At 40.7% G+C, this 18,463-nt stretch overlaps 2 protein-coding genes and 1 long non-coding RNA gene across 5 annotated transcripts in view; 1 reads left to right on the plus strand and 2 right to left on the minus strand.

Moving 5' to 3' along the window:
• The window catches only part of LOC139789641 (uncharacterized), a 354,871-nt gene that overhangs the window by 119,524 nt on the left and 216,884 nt on the right, over nucleotides 1–18,463 (minus strand). The window lies entirely within an intron of this gene.
• On the plus strand, nucleotides 1,447–10,123 carry PPIC (peptidylprolyl isomerase C). 2 transcript variants are annotated; one of them, XM_071732214.1, is made up of 5 exons: nucleotides 1,447–1,617; nucleotides 5,300–5,413; nucleotides 5,902–5,995; nucleotides 7,571–7,755; nucleotides 9,573–10,123. In XM_071732214.1, the coding sequence occupies exons 1-5, from the start codon at nucleotides 1,510–1,512 to the stop codon at nucleotides 9,699–9,701; spliced, it is 630 nt and encodes a 209-aa protein (XP_071588315.1). In that variant the 5' UTR covers nucleotides 1,447–1,509; the 3' UTR covers nucleotides 9,702–10,123. The 2 variants fall into 2 exon arrangements, with proteins under 2 accessions (XP_071588315.1, XP_071588316.1); XM_071732215.1 differs by lacking the exons at nucleotides 1,447–1,617; nucleotides 5,300–5,413 and adding an exon at nucleotides 6,207–6,475.
• Nucleotides 11,619–18,463, minus strand: part of SNX24 (sorting nexin 24) — a 94,616-nt gene continuing 87,771 nt past the window's right edge. For both annotated transcript variants that reach the window (XM_071732216.1, XM_071732217.1), the window contains 3 exons: nucleotides 18,224–18,256; nucleotides 17,273–17,337; nucleotides 11,619–12,656 (listed from right to left, as the gene is read on the minus strand). In XM_071732216.1, the coding sequence (XP_071588317.1) occupies nucleotides 12,586–12,656; nucleotides 17,273–17,337; nucleotides 18,224–18,256 (169 nt within the window). In that variant the 3' untranslated portion in view covers nucleotides 11,619–12,585. The remainder of the gene's footprint in view (nucleotides 12,657–17,272; nucleotides 17,338–18,223; nucleotides 18,257–18,463) is intronic.

Below are 18,463 nucleotides of genomic sequence, written 5' to 3' on the forward strand. Positions count from 1 at the left end.
AAGAGTGACAACCTGTGGAAAAGTCTACGACCAGTCTATACCCAAAGATGTGCATTGTGGAATGCCTATGCTATGTTTTAATTCGGATGAGTGAATCTTTCCAGCACCCCACTTGCTGTGCTTTGGTTCTCAATGCAGTGCAGTCTCGCAATGCACCGAAACTCCTGTGAAATTAAACTAAACCAGATGTGTTCCAGGAGCATGCTCAGAACTCTCCAGCTTCTAGTATGCATTTGGGTCAGACGAACATACCACCTGAAAAGCACACAGCACAGATACCAACTTTTCAGCAGCAATTACTGCATCTACTACTGTCCAGCTGAGGCAGAGTCTCAATCCGGGAGGCTCAGTGGCAAAGGCTGGCTACATGCCGTGGTACAGAGCTTGTTCTCCCTCGGGCACTCCCCCCCAAGCTCTGGGCTGGCTTTGCAACCAGCACCAAACTCCGTGTAGGTGCCATGCCTTACACCCAGAAACACAACGCTGCCGAGTGCAATCCTTGAGGATGTTTACATGAGCCACTGACAGCCTCCGGCTTGCAGTGTAGCAGTATCCAATAATTATTTTTCTTTCACGTGCTGGCACTTGGGGGGCCACAAATGTCACTGTGTGTTACAATGTGCAATTTTTCCAGGAACTGTAGCACCACCTGTCACAGGTTCGGAAGGCAAACGATTTTTGAGTAGAGAAGGTGCGAGGTCAGTGTAAAAGAGACTTTGCTAGAGTGGGATCCCTCTTCCCTGTCTTTGGTAGGCAAAATTAACAAATTTGTTCAGTGCAGCTTCTTATTGTTCAGAACCAGGGGTGCCACGAAGTGCACCTCCGCTGCTAACACAAAGGAAACTGAAGTGCTACGAATCCCATACAGCCTCGTGCTTCTGCTCATCCTATTACATACACGACAGACGAAAGACCAACGATCCACTTTAAAAATCGCCTGAACATCTGCTATTTTGGCTACTTCACACACCTGTGGGATCTGCAAGGATCCCTCCCGTGCACATGGACTGGCTGAATCCAGCAGCAGCGCTTCGGATCCCCTCTCAGGTAACTCCACTCCTGCCCGGCGAGGATTGAGCCCCCCCGAGGAGGCCACTCGGTTTCCCGTCCTGCGCACCCCAACAGGAACGGGCACCGCGACCACCCCGGCATTAGCAGCCACACCAAACTCGGCCAGGGCTTCGGGGCTCACCCTGGCAGCCTCCTGTACCCCAAAAGTAGGAAAACCCGCTCGAAAGAAAGCCTCGGGGTCTGAAGGCAGGCGGCGGCCGCCTGCAGCTCCTCTCAGCGACCACCTCAGCCCAGGAAGAGCCCCCGGAACCGCGTTCCTGAGGTGTTCCGAGGGCCTCGCCCCTCCTATCCGCTCCCCGCAGCTACGCAGGGCCGGTGCCGGTCCCAACTCGGCTGGGTGCCCTCCCCGCTGCTCCCCCGCCATCCCCCCCCCGCCACACGGCGCGGGAGGAGCCGGCTGGCGGCGGGCGCAGGCGCCGCAGCGCTCTGCTAAGAGCCATGGCCCGCGGGGGGTCGGCGGCTCTCCTCTGTGTCTTCGCCTTCCTCTGCTTCCTGGCCCCGGCGGCTGAGGGCTTCAAGAAGAGGGGACCCAGCGTGACCGCCAAGGTGACTCTCGCCCTGGGCGGCTCCGCCGACCGGGAAGCCTCCCCGGCCGCCGGTGTGAGGCGAGTCGGGATCGGTCAGTGGTGAGGGGGCCGCGGCGCCTCCTCAGCGGCCCCCCGGGAGCTGTCTGCCCCGCCAGCTCCGCGCCTCTTGTCAGCGTTTACCGAGAGGGCGGGCGCCGCCGGGCTGCTTTTCACCCTGGTTTTAAAGTTGGTCCCTTGCGGGCCGGATTCCGGGCGACAAGGAGGCCCTTGCGGATTTCGGGTTTGGGGAGGGCTCGGAGAAGTGTCTTAACTTTTCCGTGTTACAAGTTCTGCCTTTTTTTCTTCTTTTTCTTTCTTTTCTTTTAACAAAACAAAACGCTTTTGGGCATGCTCTCTTTCTGTAGGTGCGTGCGGGCACACCTCAAACTTAGAGTTAGCTCAGCCTGCTCCTGGCTCGCAGAAACGGCAACTTGAGCGCTCCGAATGACCGGATGGATCCTGGGCTTCCGCGGTCACTGCCGTGGCCGCAAGCGCCCTTGGGCTGCCGGCCCTGCGCTGAGCGGCCGGCTCTTAACCAGCGCTTTTCTGTATCCTCCGTCCTTGCCAGCTGTTGTTTTATTGTCCCCTTGATTGCCGCTTCCCCGTTGTCCCTGCCCGTGGCAGGCTCGGGTTTGTGTGTCCAAACCCAAGCCCGATGGCGTCGAGCTCAGAGCGCGCTGCTGGCACCGGGGTGGCTCGGCGCTGGGGCTCTCCTTGGCTGAAAGGACAGGGTTAGCTCCAGATCCACCGGTGGTAATTGGATAGGGTGCTGCTCAAGAGTTGGACGGGTCAGCCTTGCCACCTGGCATCGGGATGCGAATGCCACCTGCTCTCACAGCCTACTGGCATTGCATTCCAGACAGGTGGCAGAGGTGGGGTGTCTAGTCCAACACTGGATAATGTAAGCATTGGATGTTTCCACCTCCAATTACCTTTTCACCTGTTTTCAAGAGCAAGTGTTCCTGGTGAAAGATTCCTGTATGAGCAAAAGTGACAGGGCAGGGACAGAGCTGCTTCCTCCATCATGGCCACAGCTTCCTAAGCCACATGCTGTGGCTTTATCTCTGGACTTCATTGATACCATTCTCTACAACTATCTACAATTTCTGGTGATGGACTTCTAGTCCTTGACTTTGTGCTTTTTTTTAGAGGGTAGATCTCATACTTTTTGGCCTCCAACTCTCCTGATAATATTTTCCAGATTAATTATTCATGCAGTGCTTTGCTTCTTCAGACCTTTTGCCTGGGATTTTATTTAATGTCCTTTTCTGATTCTTACCTGTGCTGCCCTTTTATTTATTTACCTTTTTTTGTTTGTTGGTTTTATCATTCTGGAATAGAGAAGCCAGAATTACATGGAGCATTCTGGGTGTGAACATCCAGTACAGATATATACCATGGCATAATTATGCCCATCTCTTGTCTGTACCAGTTTCTAATTATTTCTGACATTCATTTTCCTTCTCTGACCTTTACAAATCCAGAGCCAAACTTTTAATCAAACTGCTTACAGTGACTGCAGATGTCTTCTCTAAGTGCTGGCTGATTTAGGATTCCTTGTTGTAGCTTTAAAGTCCTCTTCCTCATGCCGTATTTTGCATTATCAGGAGTTCGTTTGTCATTACATTGCCTGGTCTCTAGGAATCAGGAAATCTTTCTTTCACAGTCAGTTCTTCCCTCCTCACGCCCCTCAGCCCCTGACTAGTTGAATGCTCTTGGCTTTTTTTTTCATTTTGATATGCACCATCTTGGTTAGATTATGTATGAATATGTTCTCGACAGTTGCCCACTCTTACTGGTGCAGTCCAGTTCAGTCTCGAAATACTTCCTGTAAATTGCAAATAAAGTTTAGTATTTATAGAGATATTAATTGAAAATTTATAGTATTTATTTTCTTTAAGATTTTTTGGTGAAGAATCTGGCCAGATGTTTTTTGAGATTTGAGACTGCTGTGTTGTTCAGCTCACTAGTGTCTACATGCTTATTGACTTTCCAGAGAACTTGAGGAAATATGCGTAAGAGAACACGGCTTCTCTGTGCAGAAACGGCACCTGGGGCTACCAGATATTTCCGTATTTGATTCCCTGGCCAGAAATATGCACAGACACATTAGGTAGTTCAAAATTAGGAAGCACAGAACTTTCTGAAAATCACCAAGCACGTAGATCCACAGATATGTGGGATGCTGAAAGGAAGCCAGGAATTTACCATTTGTTCGCAAATGCCAGAGCAATCCTTTTGGGAGTACTGGTTTTGCTACTTAGGTGAGCAGCTCTGCCCCAAATGAAGCTGCCTGATTGGGTTACCTGGATGGAGTTATCTCCATGTGCTCTGTGGAAGTGTTCAATGTTGCTGTGATCTGGGGTTATTGTTCTGTAGCCTCCACTGTGTGACTTACATACTTATGTATTTCAGACAAGCCTTCTACTAGGACAGCATTTCCTGGCCAAAAAAAAAAAAAAGAGGTGTGTTTAGAAAATGTAGGCAGGCAATACTCCTTACCTAAATAACTTTGGTGGCAAAACTCAGAGAGGTGTGTTCATAACATTTTTAAGAAGTTAGTGAAAGTGTGCTGTTAATACTTTGGGAACTACACATCTAAGAAGTATGTCATTTAGTGCCAAGTCCCAAGGAAATGAATGAGGTGTATCAAAAGGAATTTTATTTTCTTTATAGAGCTTTTATAGCATTAGGCAAAAGTTCAACAGTCAAGAAACCACATGGAAGATCAAGAGACAGTAGAAATGTTTAGTAGGGGAATGTGAAAGAGGCATTCACATTGGAGAGACTGTGGTCATTTATTATCAATGCACTAATTTCTTAGCGTTGCAGACAAGTAATACTTGGTCAAGTGCCACAAGGAACAGCAAATACCACATCATAGGAATACACATGGCTGTTTCCTAGAAGTTGTAATAGTCTTTATGTAACTTTTTCAGAACTTCAAAATGCCTCATTTCCTGACAGCTGTTTCTATTTTCAGTAATTGTTGGAACATTTTTGCACATTCAAATCTGCATTCCTATATTCTGAACTACATTAAAATGCTTTATAACTCATTTGCCTTTTTGAAGCTGTAATTTTAACAACATTGATATTGAAGCTTTTAGGTAATCACCTTAATAGTGTAGTCTGATTAATTCTCTGCCAGGTTTGAATTCATGTTAAGGAAAGAGACTGCTTCCTTGAGCCATACAATTTTCTTCCTACTGTTAATTTATTGAAATTTAGGCTTTTGTCTATACTTAATTGCATACATATTAATCCCTAGAACAGTGAAGGTTATGAGCGGAGAGCAAATTACTGCTTGCGGAGAGCGTCAGTACTACAGTTCCTTGTTGTTGCTCCCCACACTGGAATAGTATAATTGTTCTTCCTTACATTCATATTTCATCTTTTCTGTAGAGCTTTAAATACATATGTGTCTGGGAAAAACTGTCTTGAACATTACCCTCAAATTCCTGATACAGCAGTCTTGCTGAACCAGTTCTTAAACAGTTTTCTGCATTATCTCACTTCGGTAGCTCTGCCAGGATTTTTCTTAAACAGCTCCCTCAGGATTTGAAGAATACTATTAATACAGACCAGCCAGAAGCAGTTTCTTACCACCTTATGCTTTCAAAAGCTTGATTACTTTTATTGTCTTCACAACAAATATTCAGGTGTTCTTTGATGTGAAGATTGGAGACAAAGATGTTGGCAGAATTGTAATCGGATTGTTTGGAAAAGTTGTCCCAAAGACTGTGGAGAACTTCATGGCACTGGCAACTGGGGAAGTATGTTCGCGGTTTTCTACCACTATGTACTCAAGTTTGGATTGGGAAGTAAATGTTTGCTTAATGCTGTTTCAGTTGGGAACTCAATGTTAATTCAGTGGAGCCTGTGCAAGAGTGCCATCTCCCAGGCTGTGCAGTGGTGTGCATCCTCTGGTGTGTGCCAGAGTCTGGACTGACAAGGTGGAATTATGAGATGTTGCTTGTTACCACCTCAGTCTAGTACCACATGCAGATCTAGCATGTAGAGATACTGTGGTCAGGTACCAGTTGAATAAAGACATTGGCTTTCATCAACTGAATAATGCCTGCTTTGTGGCAGTGCAGCCCAGCTGCATTTACCTACATCTCCATTTAATTTGTTTGTTGCCAGAATTTGTCTCTGATGTTGGTATATTCTGTGAAATCTGGCTGTTTAGCACATGCGTATTGCACTATGACTGTGTAGAACTGGCTTCTATGTTTATTATAGAATTGTTTCATTTTCTTAGAGAGGATATGGATACAAAGGAAGTAAATTTCATCGCGTGATCAAAGACTTCATGATTCAAGGAGGAGACTTTACAGCTGGAGATGGATCAGGAGGTAACATGCTTAGTATCTTCCATGTTCCCTTTCCTTCCTTCGAATGTCTGCTGCAAAGTCGGGCAGAACAGCTTGTTCCTCATTCTTCCAGCTCCCATGAATGAAATAAAACCATATGTGTTTCAGAGCATCTAGCACTTTTACAAGCATCTTGGAACTTAAGCTGCAATTATTTGGTTATAAATGTGTGCAGAGCTTCCTTTGTCTTCAGTTTTTGCAGGTAGACCTTTTCTGTCCGTGGTTTATCCCCATTCAAGAAGCATGGCTTTGTGTGGTGGGCTGCAGCCATGCGATCAGATGTGCTGCTCCTAGAACATACTGTCTTCAAAAAGGGGATGTCTCTGCCTTGCCCTTGCTCTGGCTTTGTGATGCACTCCTTCCTTGAGGCACTTGTTGATTCCGTGTATGTGAACCAATTCAAGTCATCCAGCAGAAAACCAATCTGCGATGAAGCAGTGAAAGCGCACAGAGGGAAGGCAGGTAGGGAAGGAGCAGGTTGTCCTCTGCCCTCAGCCCAGCTGGTTCTGAGGAACCTTCTGAAATGTTCTATGGGAAGAACTTTCAAAACAATGGTAGAGAAATTAGAAAATTAGGATCATGCCCTCTCCCCTTTTTTCTCTTTCTAAATTTAAAAACATAAACTTGCTAGTGATGTGAGTTTGGGCTGTGTGCATCACTTCTCTCTCCCAAGCCTCCAGATGACCAGTTCATTCCACTAAAGAGGGTGTTCCCAGTGCAGCCCCTCTTGCATTGCTTGCATTCTGGCTTCTGATTTCTACTCTTCCATTACATGCATGTTCTTTGTGTGCTACTGTTTGAACTGTCTGCGCACATTCCTTTTTGTTGCAGAGAACAATGGGTAAGAGTAGAACATGAATGTCTCAGTTTTAGCCTTAAAAGTAGCCAATGTTTGTTTGCCTGCTAGTACTGTTCACTGGGACAATATCTGGTGGTGTTGGGAGCAGCATCCCCTTTGTTCTAGACACTGTACAAATAAAGAATGAGACAGACAGCTTTCTCTTATCAAAGTGATGATGGTTTAAACATGACTCTTCTGAACTGTTGTAGAAACATAAAAATCTTTATGCAGTAATTGTACAAATCTGAGTCTTTTTGGCTAAGTTTCAGTTGTTCTTCATATATTTAAAGTTGTCTAAAGCAACTCATTATTAGGAGGAAGAGTTTAAAAGTGAAGACTAAAATTGTCATGGAACATGGCAACCTTATTTCTAGTGGTTTAATTATGTAATTTAAATTTGTTGAAAAGGATGAGGTATACTTTTGTTCAGTGGTTATGTAAGCAGGACATTTGAAAGTACTCACCTTGCTTGTTAAAAGCAAAGGATAAATCATGATCAACTTTTAATATTCTCTCCTTATATGGGGTGGTTTATCGTATCCTTTTCTGTACATGCAAAATGCTTTTAGTTATGGGATTGATGATGGAACAGCGATGTTGCTGTGCTTACTCAATGAGTCTTCAAGTCCTGAATTAATGTTTTGTTTTTCTCACCTGTTGGAACAAAAAAGGGGTTTTTCTTGGTTTATTTATTTATTTATTTATTTTGGTCACAGGCAGAAGCATCTATGGAGAAAGGTTTCCAGATGAGAACTTCAAGCTCAAACACTATGGAATTGGGTGGGTTAGCATGGCGAATTCTGGCCCAGACACCAATGGATCTCAGTTCTTCATTAGTGTGACGAAGCCTTCCTGGTTAGATGGAAAACATGTAGTATTTGGCAAAGTCCTTGATGGAATGGTAAGCTAAAAGGAGTGGCAAGAGAAATCCAAAAAAATCTGGACAAATTCTGATGCATTTTGTCTGCGTTAGTGTAACTTACACCATAGTATTTCAAACCAACTGAATGATTAGTATGTACATGATAGAAAATGATTGTGAAGAGCCTGGAGATTGAATATTTAGGATTGAAACAATAAATGGTGACTGCAGAAATAGAAACTTAAATCACGCCTTTTGCATTAACAACTCTTATTTCAGACCACCAACCACTGAAATCATTGGAGGCACCTTTACAGATTACAAATGGAATTTAGGTGCAGGTCCCCATTTCACTGTTAGCCATGAAATAATTGTATTTCTACAAGCTAAAATCTAATTGTGTATAGCACATGCTAGTTATGGATAGCAGGTTCACTGTTAGGGTTTTCAGAAGCTGTGAATGCAAAACCAACAAACACATATATCCAAGATCTGTTTAAAGAAAAAAAAAAAATCTAGTTAATTCCCTCAAACTCTGCACAGCTGCAAAACTGATGAAAGGCCAAATAGAATTTAAGTTTAAAAGTTTCCAACTGATTACACTTTCAGTAGTCTGATTTTCCTTTTAAATTATTTAATCTGTGTTTTGAAATTAATGGGGGAAACATGAACTGCTGCACTGACCAGCTCTTTGAGGAGTTTGAAAGCCTCATGAGGATAATTGCCCCCCACTTCTATGGTCATACTGAATTCAATTTTCATGAGCTGAAGTTTTTTGAGGAGAAATTAGACCAAGTTGTCGTTTAGTTAGGTTAATGAACAAATATTGAAAGCCATGTAGGCAACAATCCTAACTCCCTAGAAGGCCAACTGTATCCTAGGATGCATCAAGAGGACCATGGCCAGCAGATCAAGAGAGGTGATTCTCCTCTTCTACACATGTGAGACCCCACCTCAACCTGGTGTCCCCCACTACAGGGCATAGATCTGTTGGAACAAGTCCAGAGAAGGGCCACAAAGATGATCCTGGGGCTGTGGCACCTCTGCTAAGAGGAGAGGCTGAAGGAGCTGGGATTGCTCAGCCTGAAGAAGACACTGGGGGTAGAGCTAGATCTAGATAGATCTCAGGAAGAAGATCTTCAGTACATGGGTTGTGAGACTGAAATAGCCTAGGGAAATTGTGGCTCTCCCCTCCCTGCAGGTGTTCAAGTCCAGGCTGGATGAGGCTTTGAGCACACTTGTCTAGTTGAGGGGTGTCCCTGCCGCAGGCAGGGAGGTTGGTGTTGGTGATCTCTATGGTCCCTTCCAACATAAACCATTTTGTGATTTTAACTGAATTTTGTCCTTTGAATTTGCTACTTTAATTTGTTGCCTAGCCATGAGGCCAGTGTTTAACCTGTACCTGTCTGACTGAACACTACCACACTTAAAATCTGCATGTGTGTGTTATACTAAAGGTAAAAGTACTTACTGGATTTCTTGAAGCATAGTTATGCTGTATGATTAGAAAGAGAACTACTGGTCATCCTTTGTGATCTCTCTCTGATGCACTTTCTGCTCATAGGCTACAGATAGACTTTGTATGTGATAGGTTAATCAACTGACAAGTTATTTTCAGTTGCCTCTTCAAAGTATTTTTGTTGGCTGCAGGTTTTTTATAGAAGGGCAAACAGACTCATGTGCTTATGTCAGCTGTGTGACAAAGGGTTACAATGACACTCACTCAGCATGGAGGAACTCAACAAGTTGCTTAATAAACAGTAATGCTACAAGCATGTGGTTGTTCACCTGGTACCAGACTTGAGCCACTGGAGTTTTGTTGCCTGGACTGAACTTTTTTTTTTTTTTCTTAACAGTCTGTGGTACACTCGATAGAACTCCAGCAGACAGATGAACATGACCAGCCCCTTCAAGACTGTGTGATTGTGAACAGTGGCAAAATAGCTGTAAAAGAACCATTTGTAGTTGAAGTAGATGACTGGTGAGACCAAGAGTCAGAATTGAAAGTAAAACAATCACATTTCTTTAAGGTCTATTTTGGACTGATTTTAACTATCCATTGAGTTTTCTCCTCAAAAGATAAGGCTTTGTTTACACATTACATATTTGCCAAATACATAAAAGATACAACCATTTATATAATGATGGAGCTGTGACTCCTTGAAATTCAAGACATATCCTGCCAAATTCTAGATCTTGGAGAAAACGTATTTCATGAAAAATTGTAGAAGTATTTGTGTTTTTATTAAGGTTTCAATTACAGTAACTTTGTTGTCTGGAAATTTTTGCAGTATTTGTTTCTGCCTTTTAACTGAATATGTTATTATCTGTACTAATACCAGCATTTTTTAAAATGGAAAAAAAAACCAGAAGTGTTTTGAACAAATAAACTTTGTTTTCAAATAAATATTTAGTGAAGAGCTTTTTATATTTCCTCGCCCAAAGGCCTGTTTTTATCACTGCAGCTGATTCTGAAAAATATGCAGGGATGCTGCTTTCCAGGAAATGAGACTGGGGTTAGAGTTGGGATGGTAAATTTCTCTAATCTTAACATGTCAGATAAAGTCCTTGCTGTCTTTCAAAAAACCCACAGTATTCAGATACAATCCTGTAATCAAGAAAGAGCACCTCTGTCTGTTGTTGAATAAGATTGTTAGAAATTGATTAGAACAGAATTTGTTTTACAGCACAGTGAATTTTGTATCACCTAGCTTATGTTATTTATGATAAAACTCAGACTCAGACTTTTTCTTGGAGTTTTGCTGTATGTCAGAGATGAAACTGGGTTCGTTGTTTGTGTAACACTTCTATAACTCTTAAGCTGACAACTCACATGGTAGATTTAAAACAAGGTCAGCATAAGGTGCCATTTAGACACAGCTGTGTGTATTAGGTTCCTTAATGAGTTACATTCCACAGAAAAGAAATGTGTTTTTTAAAAAATTTTGGTTGGTTTAGAACTCAAGATAGGAGAGATGTTGAGTGCCAAGATCTGATGAAGGATTCATTCACCTGCAAGGTAGGCAGCACCACTCAGCTTCACAGTAACTTGGCTCCTGGAAGGTGTTCTGGAGCCTACTTACCCAGCTGGTCCGGGGGAAGAGCAAGCATGACAGCACAGAGCACTGACTGGCACCCCATCACAAGGAAATAGGAAAATGCTGTGGGCAGGGATTCCTCTGACGTGTCATTTGTCATTAAAATATGTTTCTAGTAGCTCATCATCCACTGTCCTGGGGCCTTTTCTGGGCATAAGGACTGACATTTTTGAGACTTGTGAAAGGATTACTATCCTCTTAAAAACAGAGCTAGAGGACAACTTACAAAGGGCTTTTAGACTTCCATTTTAACGCCTGTTCATTTTTCTTTTGACTAGCTGTTCAAAGTAATATTCCCTGGAAAGCAGTGTTAATGTGACAGTGAGAATGCCCCAGACTTCCTCGCTTTCCCCAGCAGCTAAATGCTTTCTGGGACTTTGATCCTACAGACAGTTCTGCTACCTGATGAAGTCACCTGCAGTCACCAGCCTACCTGTTACACAGGTCCGGGCTTTTCACCACCCCCAAGCATCTTTAAAACAGATCCAGTGGTCAGCAGGAGGCAATCCATGTATCACCAGGATAAGAAATACATTCTTGTCTAGCTTGGCCATTAGGCCTTTCCTCTGATGAGCCCAACGACTTAACCTACCGCCTGCTCAGCTACACGGACTTTTTTTCCCCCCAAGACATACACTTTAATAAGCCTAGCATGTTCAGATGGCATGGTGTCAAAAGTTTTAAATAAGCAGACACCCGGGTATTTTCTCAGGCTTCATGTGGAGATATCTGTGAGGCTGACACAAGCTCAGAGAAATGTCTCGTTTGAATAGAAATGCACAAAAAGTAAACTGAAGCAGTACATTCATGTTCTAGTGATTTATTTTGTCATTTCCAGTAGCACGCATACAAATTTCCAGTTAAATCTGAACAAATATATATACATAACTGTGTATATATATATATTTGTATATATATATATATATTGGGTTTAGCTTTATTATTTTACTACTTAATCATATTCTTGCTTCAGCTTCCCACAGAGTTGTATGCTCTGGGAGTTAAAAGATGTTAAGATGTGGAATAGAATCTGCAAGTTGACACAAACAGATTAGATGTCATAACTAAACGGAGATGTGTAATTGCCATGTAAAATCTCCTGATAGATAAAATACTTTCAACTGAAATGTAGAAAATTTCCTGAGAGAGAGAGAGCTATCAATTTCAGGATGTGGAAGCATGCTTTCCAATAAACTCTCCATACACCTGCATTGATCCTTTTCCAATCTGTTATTTAGAAGCAGATTCAAAATAATTTAAGAAAAATTAACAAAATATTTAAAATTGCTTTCTATTTCTTCTTGTTTTATTATTATTTTTTTAATTTCTCACACACTCTCCTCACTTTTAATCCATCCACTGCCAGCAATGGATGATATGGTGGAAAAAAATACTGGTGCAAAAACCTTTAGTGTGATTTATGATAGAAATTACATCAATAATTAGTAAAGCTTTCAATTCTTTTCAAGTGTTAGTGTAATTCAGTGTATGACTTCCAGCTTTTAGTGTTAAATAGTTAGAGCATGTCAATATATAGAAGGTATATAAATAACTTCAATACTGTTGTATCCATATCCCTTTTTTTTTTTTTCTTTTAAAGCAGCTATTGTAGTGACATCGATTTTACTATAGATGGTAAAATGCTTGACCTTAAATTGAGATTGTGCCTCTTGTTTCTGAGCGTAATTTTCACATCACAAAACTTTATTCCTGTTAATTCCATTAAAGATGACTTGTAGACTTGCTTAAGCTCCTTCTATCCATGTCACTTCTACCTGGGCAGTAAATGAGGATAAAATATTCCATGTAGAATGCCTTCTATAACCACATTTGGAAAGTCATCTGAAAAAAAATAAAAATAAAATAAAATACCTTGCATTCGTATCTATGTCAGTACAATATAAATGTTTTTGTGATACTTAAGTAGGTCAGACCTCATATAATTTGGGTTACTGCATCACTCAACTGCTTTTCCATGTTGAGGATGTGCTTTAGTAATGCTGTTTCAGCACTAAAGCCACATTAGTGTAGCACTGGGCATTGCATGAATGCACTGCCAGATTTGTAGCTTATTGATTTAAAGGGATGTTCTAATACTTAATTCTGCTAGGCTCCAGCTCTTTATCTGAATGTTTTCTCACAAGGAAGATGGATTACACTGGCAATTCAATTTCTAACAAAATCTTAATATACTTGAAGGAATTCCAAGATTGCTACTGGGAATACTTCAAAGCTGTTTTTCCATTGTAGTTTACAGCGATATTTAGACTGAGAAGACTTGAGGATGCCTATACAAATCAGAGATGATTATTTGAAGCAGGAAAATTTCAGGCTGTCTAATCAACATGAAGTGTCATGTTATAAAAAAGTCATCCTACAATATCTGAAGGGGAAAAAAATGCAGTGTTCTTAGCACAGATGTGTAGAGGGAACTGGCAATTTTCATGTTAAATTTAGCATGAAAGAATTACCTGATAAAACACAGTAATAGATCCACACGTAAAAATGGCAGGATGCACACTACTCGAGTGAAAATGTTTTTCAAATGCACCATCTCCTGTGTTTTTAATGAAGGACTTAGTGAAAGAGTAAGAATTTCTGATCACATCTTACTACCTTGTAATTGCTAGTACCCTAGGAAAGAGGCTTGCCTAGAAGAACAGGATATTTGTGACACAGAACTTTTGACACTAATCAAATCTGTCCTTCACCTATTAGGGCAGTCAAAAAAGAGAGATGCAACTTTTATAAAAAACATTAGATACCTGATACATTAGATCACCTAATGTGGGTGGGAATTAGGTCTTAATGTGGTCTAGGGAATTAGAATAGCTCCTAGTTCTTTTCCTAAAATAATTTTGGAGGTAAAAACATTGCTTGTAACATCCCTAATAGACTGGAACCGCCTTATTAATACCTATGAGATGACCTAGGGATTATTTTTTTCTTACAAATCCAAATCTTATTTTTGCTCAGAGACATTATAGGATGTTTTAACAAACTTCAACCTCAACCATAGACAATGCACGAATAATTCTCACCAAGTTCTCGAAGTAAGTTATCATTATAAATGACCTGCTAATATTTTGAATCCAATAATGATTCCTCAAATGCTGCAAGCTCAGCTATTTCCAGTCATCCTGGGAGGATAACCCAATGCTGCTGTCATTAATGCTATTAAAAATAACAAGGACAATCCCATGCCTTCCTTTTAAACTAAATGTTGCAGTTCCAGAAACCAGTTTTTACTGGTTCTTCTGTAACATACATTAGAAAGTGAAAGTAGGAAAATTATTATTTATTTAAATACACAATTTTACAGCATCAGATTTACCTTCTTGTAAAGAGACCTTCTTGCTTAAAAAATCAAGCATATTAATTAGTTAAAACATCAAAACACAATCTTTCAGATCTGTGATACTTACACAGCCTAAAGAATTGTCAGAACAATTTTCAAACAAGTGTCAGTAAATCAGAGATTCCATTTTTTTGCTTCTGAGGTATCATTTTCAATTTGCAGCATTTTAGATTTTCCTTCATTTCCCTTCAAAATGGTATGTAATTTTTTTCCTACCCTTTCAAAAGAAGTGGGAATCTCACACAAACAATGATGTGTTCATGCACTCAGGCTGTGTTAGACACAGCATGAAAAAATAAGTCCGAAAAATCAGTGTTACAATGTTTGTAACTTTGATCCTCATTTTTGGAAAGTTGTCTCCCAGCTCAACAGTTCTTAAAATCAAGCCTTCAGAAATGTGAAGACTGTATTTTAAAAAGACAACTAACACTGTAATGAGTGGAATGACAAATTGTTCTTTGAGTATTATGTTCCAGAAACAACTATTTATTTCATTAAGACTTTCTTCAGATACTTTATCTGATCTTTACAACTGTCACAGTTTACCTTCTTCAAAGAGTACCTACAATGAATATTTACTTTCTAATGGACACTTTTGGTCAGTTTGAACAACCTTGGCTCCTTTTTACAAAAGAATCAGAGTCTATCAAAGTAAGAACTGATCTAAGAGAAAATTTGAAAAAGCTCATCTATATTTTCTCTGTGCTGCAAACTAAAAACAAAGAAGAAGAATTAAAGGCAATGGCAGTTGTGTAAAAACTTTATTTCCTTCTAACTAGAACTTGAGTAGAGCTTCTAGGCTTATGACTTGGTTTCCTTCTTTTTTAAACTACAAGTTTCATATTAATCTGTGGTTTAATTCATTAATTTAAAGAATAATTTGCAAACAATGTTTACATTTTAGGGTCTTCAAATGCAGAGAATATTCACCTGACATATTTAATTCTAAATGCTGTGTGTCAAAGACAAAAAATGCCTTGGCAAAAGCCTGAAAAGTCCTTTGTTTCAGTTGTCACTAATGAAGACTACTTAATATTTAAACATGTCACACATTAGAAGAGGCTTTTATCTTAATCCAAGTAAAGCACTACTAAAGAGAGTAGTTGCCAAATTCATTATGAAGTTCCTAATGATGTCAAGAAAAGGAAGCTTAACCTTACTCTGAGTACACATTAGGCAGGGAAGATAAATACCATCAGAGAGCTGCAAAACCTTGAATGTCTTACAGCAAAATGCTACATGTGGGCTGGAAACATTAAACAGTGTCTTCATTTTTCATGATAACTGTATATGAAATCCATTTTCTCTCTCAGGAATGGTATGGAATTAAAGGATGCTCATAATTTATACCCATCCTATTCCTGAGGAATCCAAGTTTGCAATTAAGAGGAGCATTAATCAGTAAGATTAAGGCATGCAATGTGGCTCACTCTAAATACTAGCATAGGCAGCAGCTGGACCAACATGTAGACAGAGGTGACTCTGTAGCTGCCTCTGCCTTACTGTGGCTACTGAGGTCAGGAGTGAGCTTGTGAAGTGATCATCTCCCCTTAACTTAATTCATAAATTTTCTAACTTCACTCCAGACTCAATCAGGCATTTTGTTCATGAAACCAGACTAGTGCTAAGTCAAAGTTAAAATTAAATGACCCTTTAATGTGTCTTCCAAAGAAGACCTTGGCTGCACAGGACCTCTGCACTCTAGAAGCTGTTACACTCTGGAACTACAGTTCTAAGCTCAGTAAGACTCCATAGGGTCAACACTGCTGGGCCACACTACTAACTGTAGAGGACACTGCCTGCAAGAGAAATGTTTAATGCTTTTAAAATACATGAGCCTAGTTCCAGTGGTTTTGCAAAACAGCTTGAAAAGTCAACAGAATCATTACATGATTGCAGCTGGCAGTGTCAAGGTTTATCACTGGGTTGGTGCTTGACCACAGACATCTCAAACGAGGTGCCCAGGACTTCATCCGGATGCCTTGTGAGTACCCCCAGGGATGGAAACTCCACTGCCATCCTGGCAACCTGTGACAGTGCTGGGTCACCCTCAGTGAGTCCTGCCACTGAGCACCACTACAAAGAGCCTGGATTTGTCTTCTTTACATCCTCCCTTCAAGTACTTATGTACATCTTGAGAAAACCTCAAGGAAGGACACTTTGTTAGCTAAAATACTCCAAGCAAACAAGCATTCTTTCCTAAATTTATCCTTTAAAATTTCATGATTTCCAAGGCAGCTCTAGAACTTTACTTTTTATTTCAACACACTAGTTTGTATAAATACACAAAATGCCATATTAAGACAAAAACAGCACAAGGAAACCTGAATATGTAGCTCTAAGGAGAAAATTCTCCCTCAAAAGTGTATTACATTAATACAAAATATAGTAGAAGTAACAGTTCAAAAAAGTAAAATGACAAATCAAGGAGGAACACACTACTAGAAATGGTATTATTTTCCTGCACACATTTAATTTCAGACAGTAGGTAAGTTCTCCAAAGTAATAAACCAAAGAACATTTTATTAAAAAGAGTTTATAACAAGCTGTTTCAAACACACTTTTGAACCATTTTAACCACTATTAAGAGATGAAGACTAACATAAATGTCCTGTGAAACAAATCCATTATACTTAAAGTATACTTTCTTATTTTATTTGTCTAAAGAGCTCTAGAGGTTACAAATGACAAGAAATAGTAATAATCCAAATGGAAAGACAAACATGCTCACAGTAGGTCAACTGGTGTTTATGGAAAACACATTTACAAAGGACTGGGCTTTTAAGTTCAAATCCTTCAGGCAAAATAGCCCAAAGGGTCAACAAAAAGAAAAGAAAAATGATGTTCTTTGTCTTTTGATTTGAATTCTCAGTAGGTTTGTCTGAGAGAACAACTGAGGGAGAAAATTCTACCCTCTTATAAATCAGCCACCCCACTTAGTGTTTTAATGGTTTCTTACACAAGAACTATAATTTTATTGACAGGTTATTAGATTTTGGACCAGTGTCATTTGATTAGGCAGGGTATTAATAATAACGTGGTTTATGTGGTGCAGGGTCAGATCAGTAGAGCGCTGTTAACAGATGACAAGTTTGATTACCGTTGGCTTTAGGCAAGACATATGGATCCCTTAGGAACAGCAGCACAGGCTGGTGGGACAGTTTGCTGCAAAGGTCAAGAACAGGGATGTCAGTATCAAGGGACAGCAAACAGAATATTCTACAAACTAGTTTTGACAAAGTGAGGTGGCCGAGCAGAGCCATGCTGGAATGGTGCATTCCTGCACACCGGTGCTGCCCAAAAAGGGCAAACTGTGTTTCCTCAGACACAGCAAAACCATCAACATGAAGTTGGGGGTGAAGAGGTGTATCCAGGAGAGGCCTGCAGGTGGCTTTGAGGCCTCCTGATCCTGCATTGCTACCTCGTACTTTGTGTAATGCAGGCTCCAAAATGACCTACAAGCAGGCTCCATGGTCCACAGGCTATCAAGCAGACGTAGAATTCCACCAGTTTCTTCCATCCCCCAAAAAAGTCGGTGTACACCTCACCCATGGGAAGAAAGCCCTTGGAAGCCTCTTACAGGGCTGTCTCCCACCCTGGTCATGGCACAGACATCCATCGCCCCCCCGGCACTGCCAGCACTCTGCTCTGTACATACACGTGCCAGGTACTGCAACCAGGTACATACAAAGCTCTATCAAACACAATAGGGAGAACTGAAACCTCTAATTCCTTCTGCTAAATCTTCTTGCTATGAAAAATATTTTTCAACAGGTAAAAAAGTTTCCCAGAAAAGTTTAAGAGCTAGCAGTATTCTATCAGAGTTTCATTAGGAATTTTTCAGTACAAGCTTAAGGATGCTCTCAATTAACGCTACAAGAGGATGGACCTAGTGCATCTGATGAAACTAGCTGTAATATTTAAGAAACACAACAAATTTTATGCTAAACTACTGATACCTTGTCAACTGCAAGGAGCAAATACAGTAAATGCCAATAATCTCAAGTAGTTTATTAATCCGGTGTCCTAAAAGAGTAGGAATCAAGCTCACCTTGATTCTTCAGATTCTGTTTCATCAAAAGAGCTGCAAGTAAGTGAGAGGGAGCTTTGATTACAACAAAATTAACTCTACAATAAAACCAAAACCAAAACAAACAAACCCAAAACAAAAAACCCAAAACAAACCAAACACCAAATCCTTCAAGAAGAATCAAAGGGAGTCTCCTTCTTCTGGCCATTAGTGATGAAATTAACATAGATCATATCATTATCCAACAACCACTACATGATA

The sequence above is a fragment of the Heliangelus exortis genome, chromosome Z (genome assembly GCF_036169615.1).
Source record: "Heliangelus exortis chromosome Z, bHelExo1.hap1, whole genome shotgun sequence".
Lineage (NCBI taxonomy): Eukaryota > Metazoa > Chordata > Aves > Apodiformes > Trochilidae > Heliangelus > Heliangelus exortis.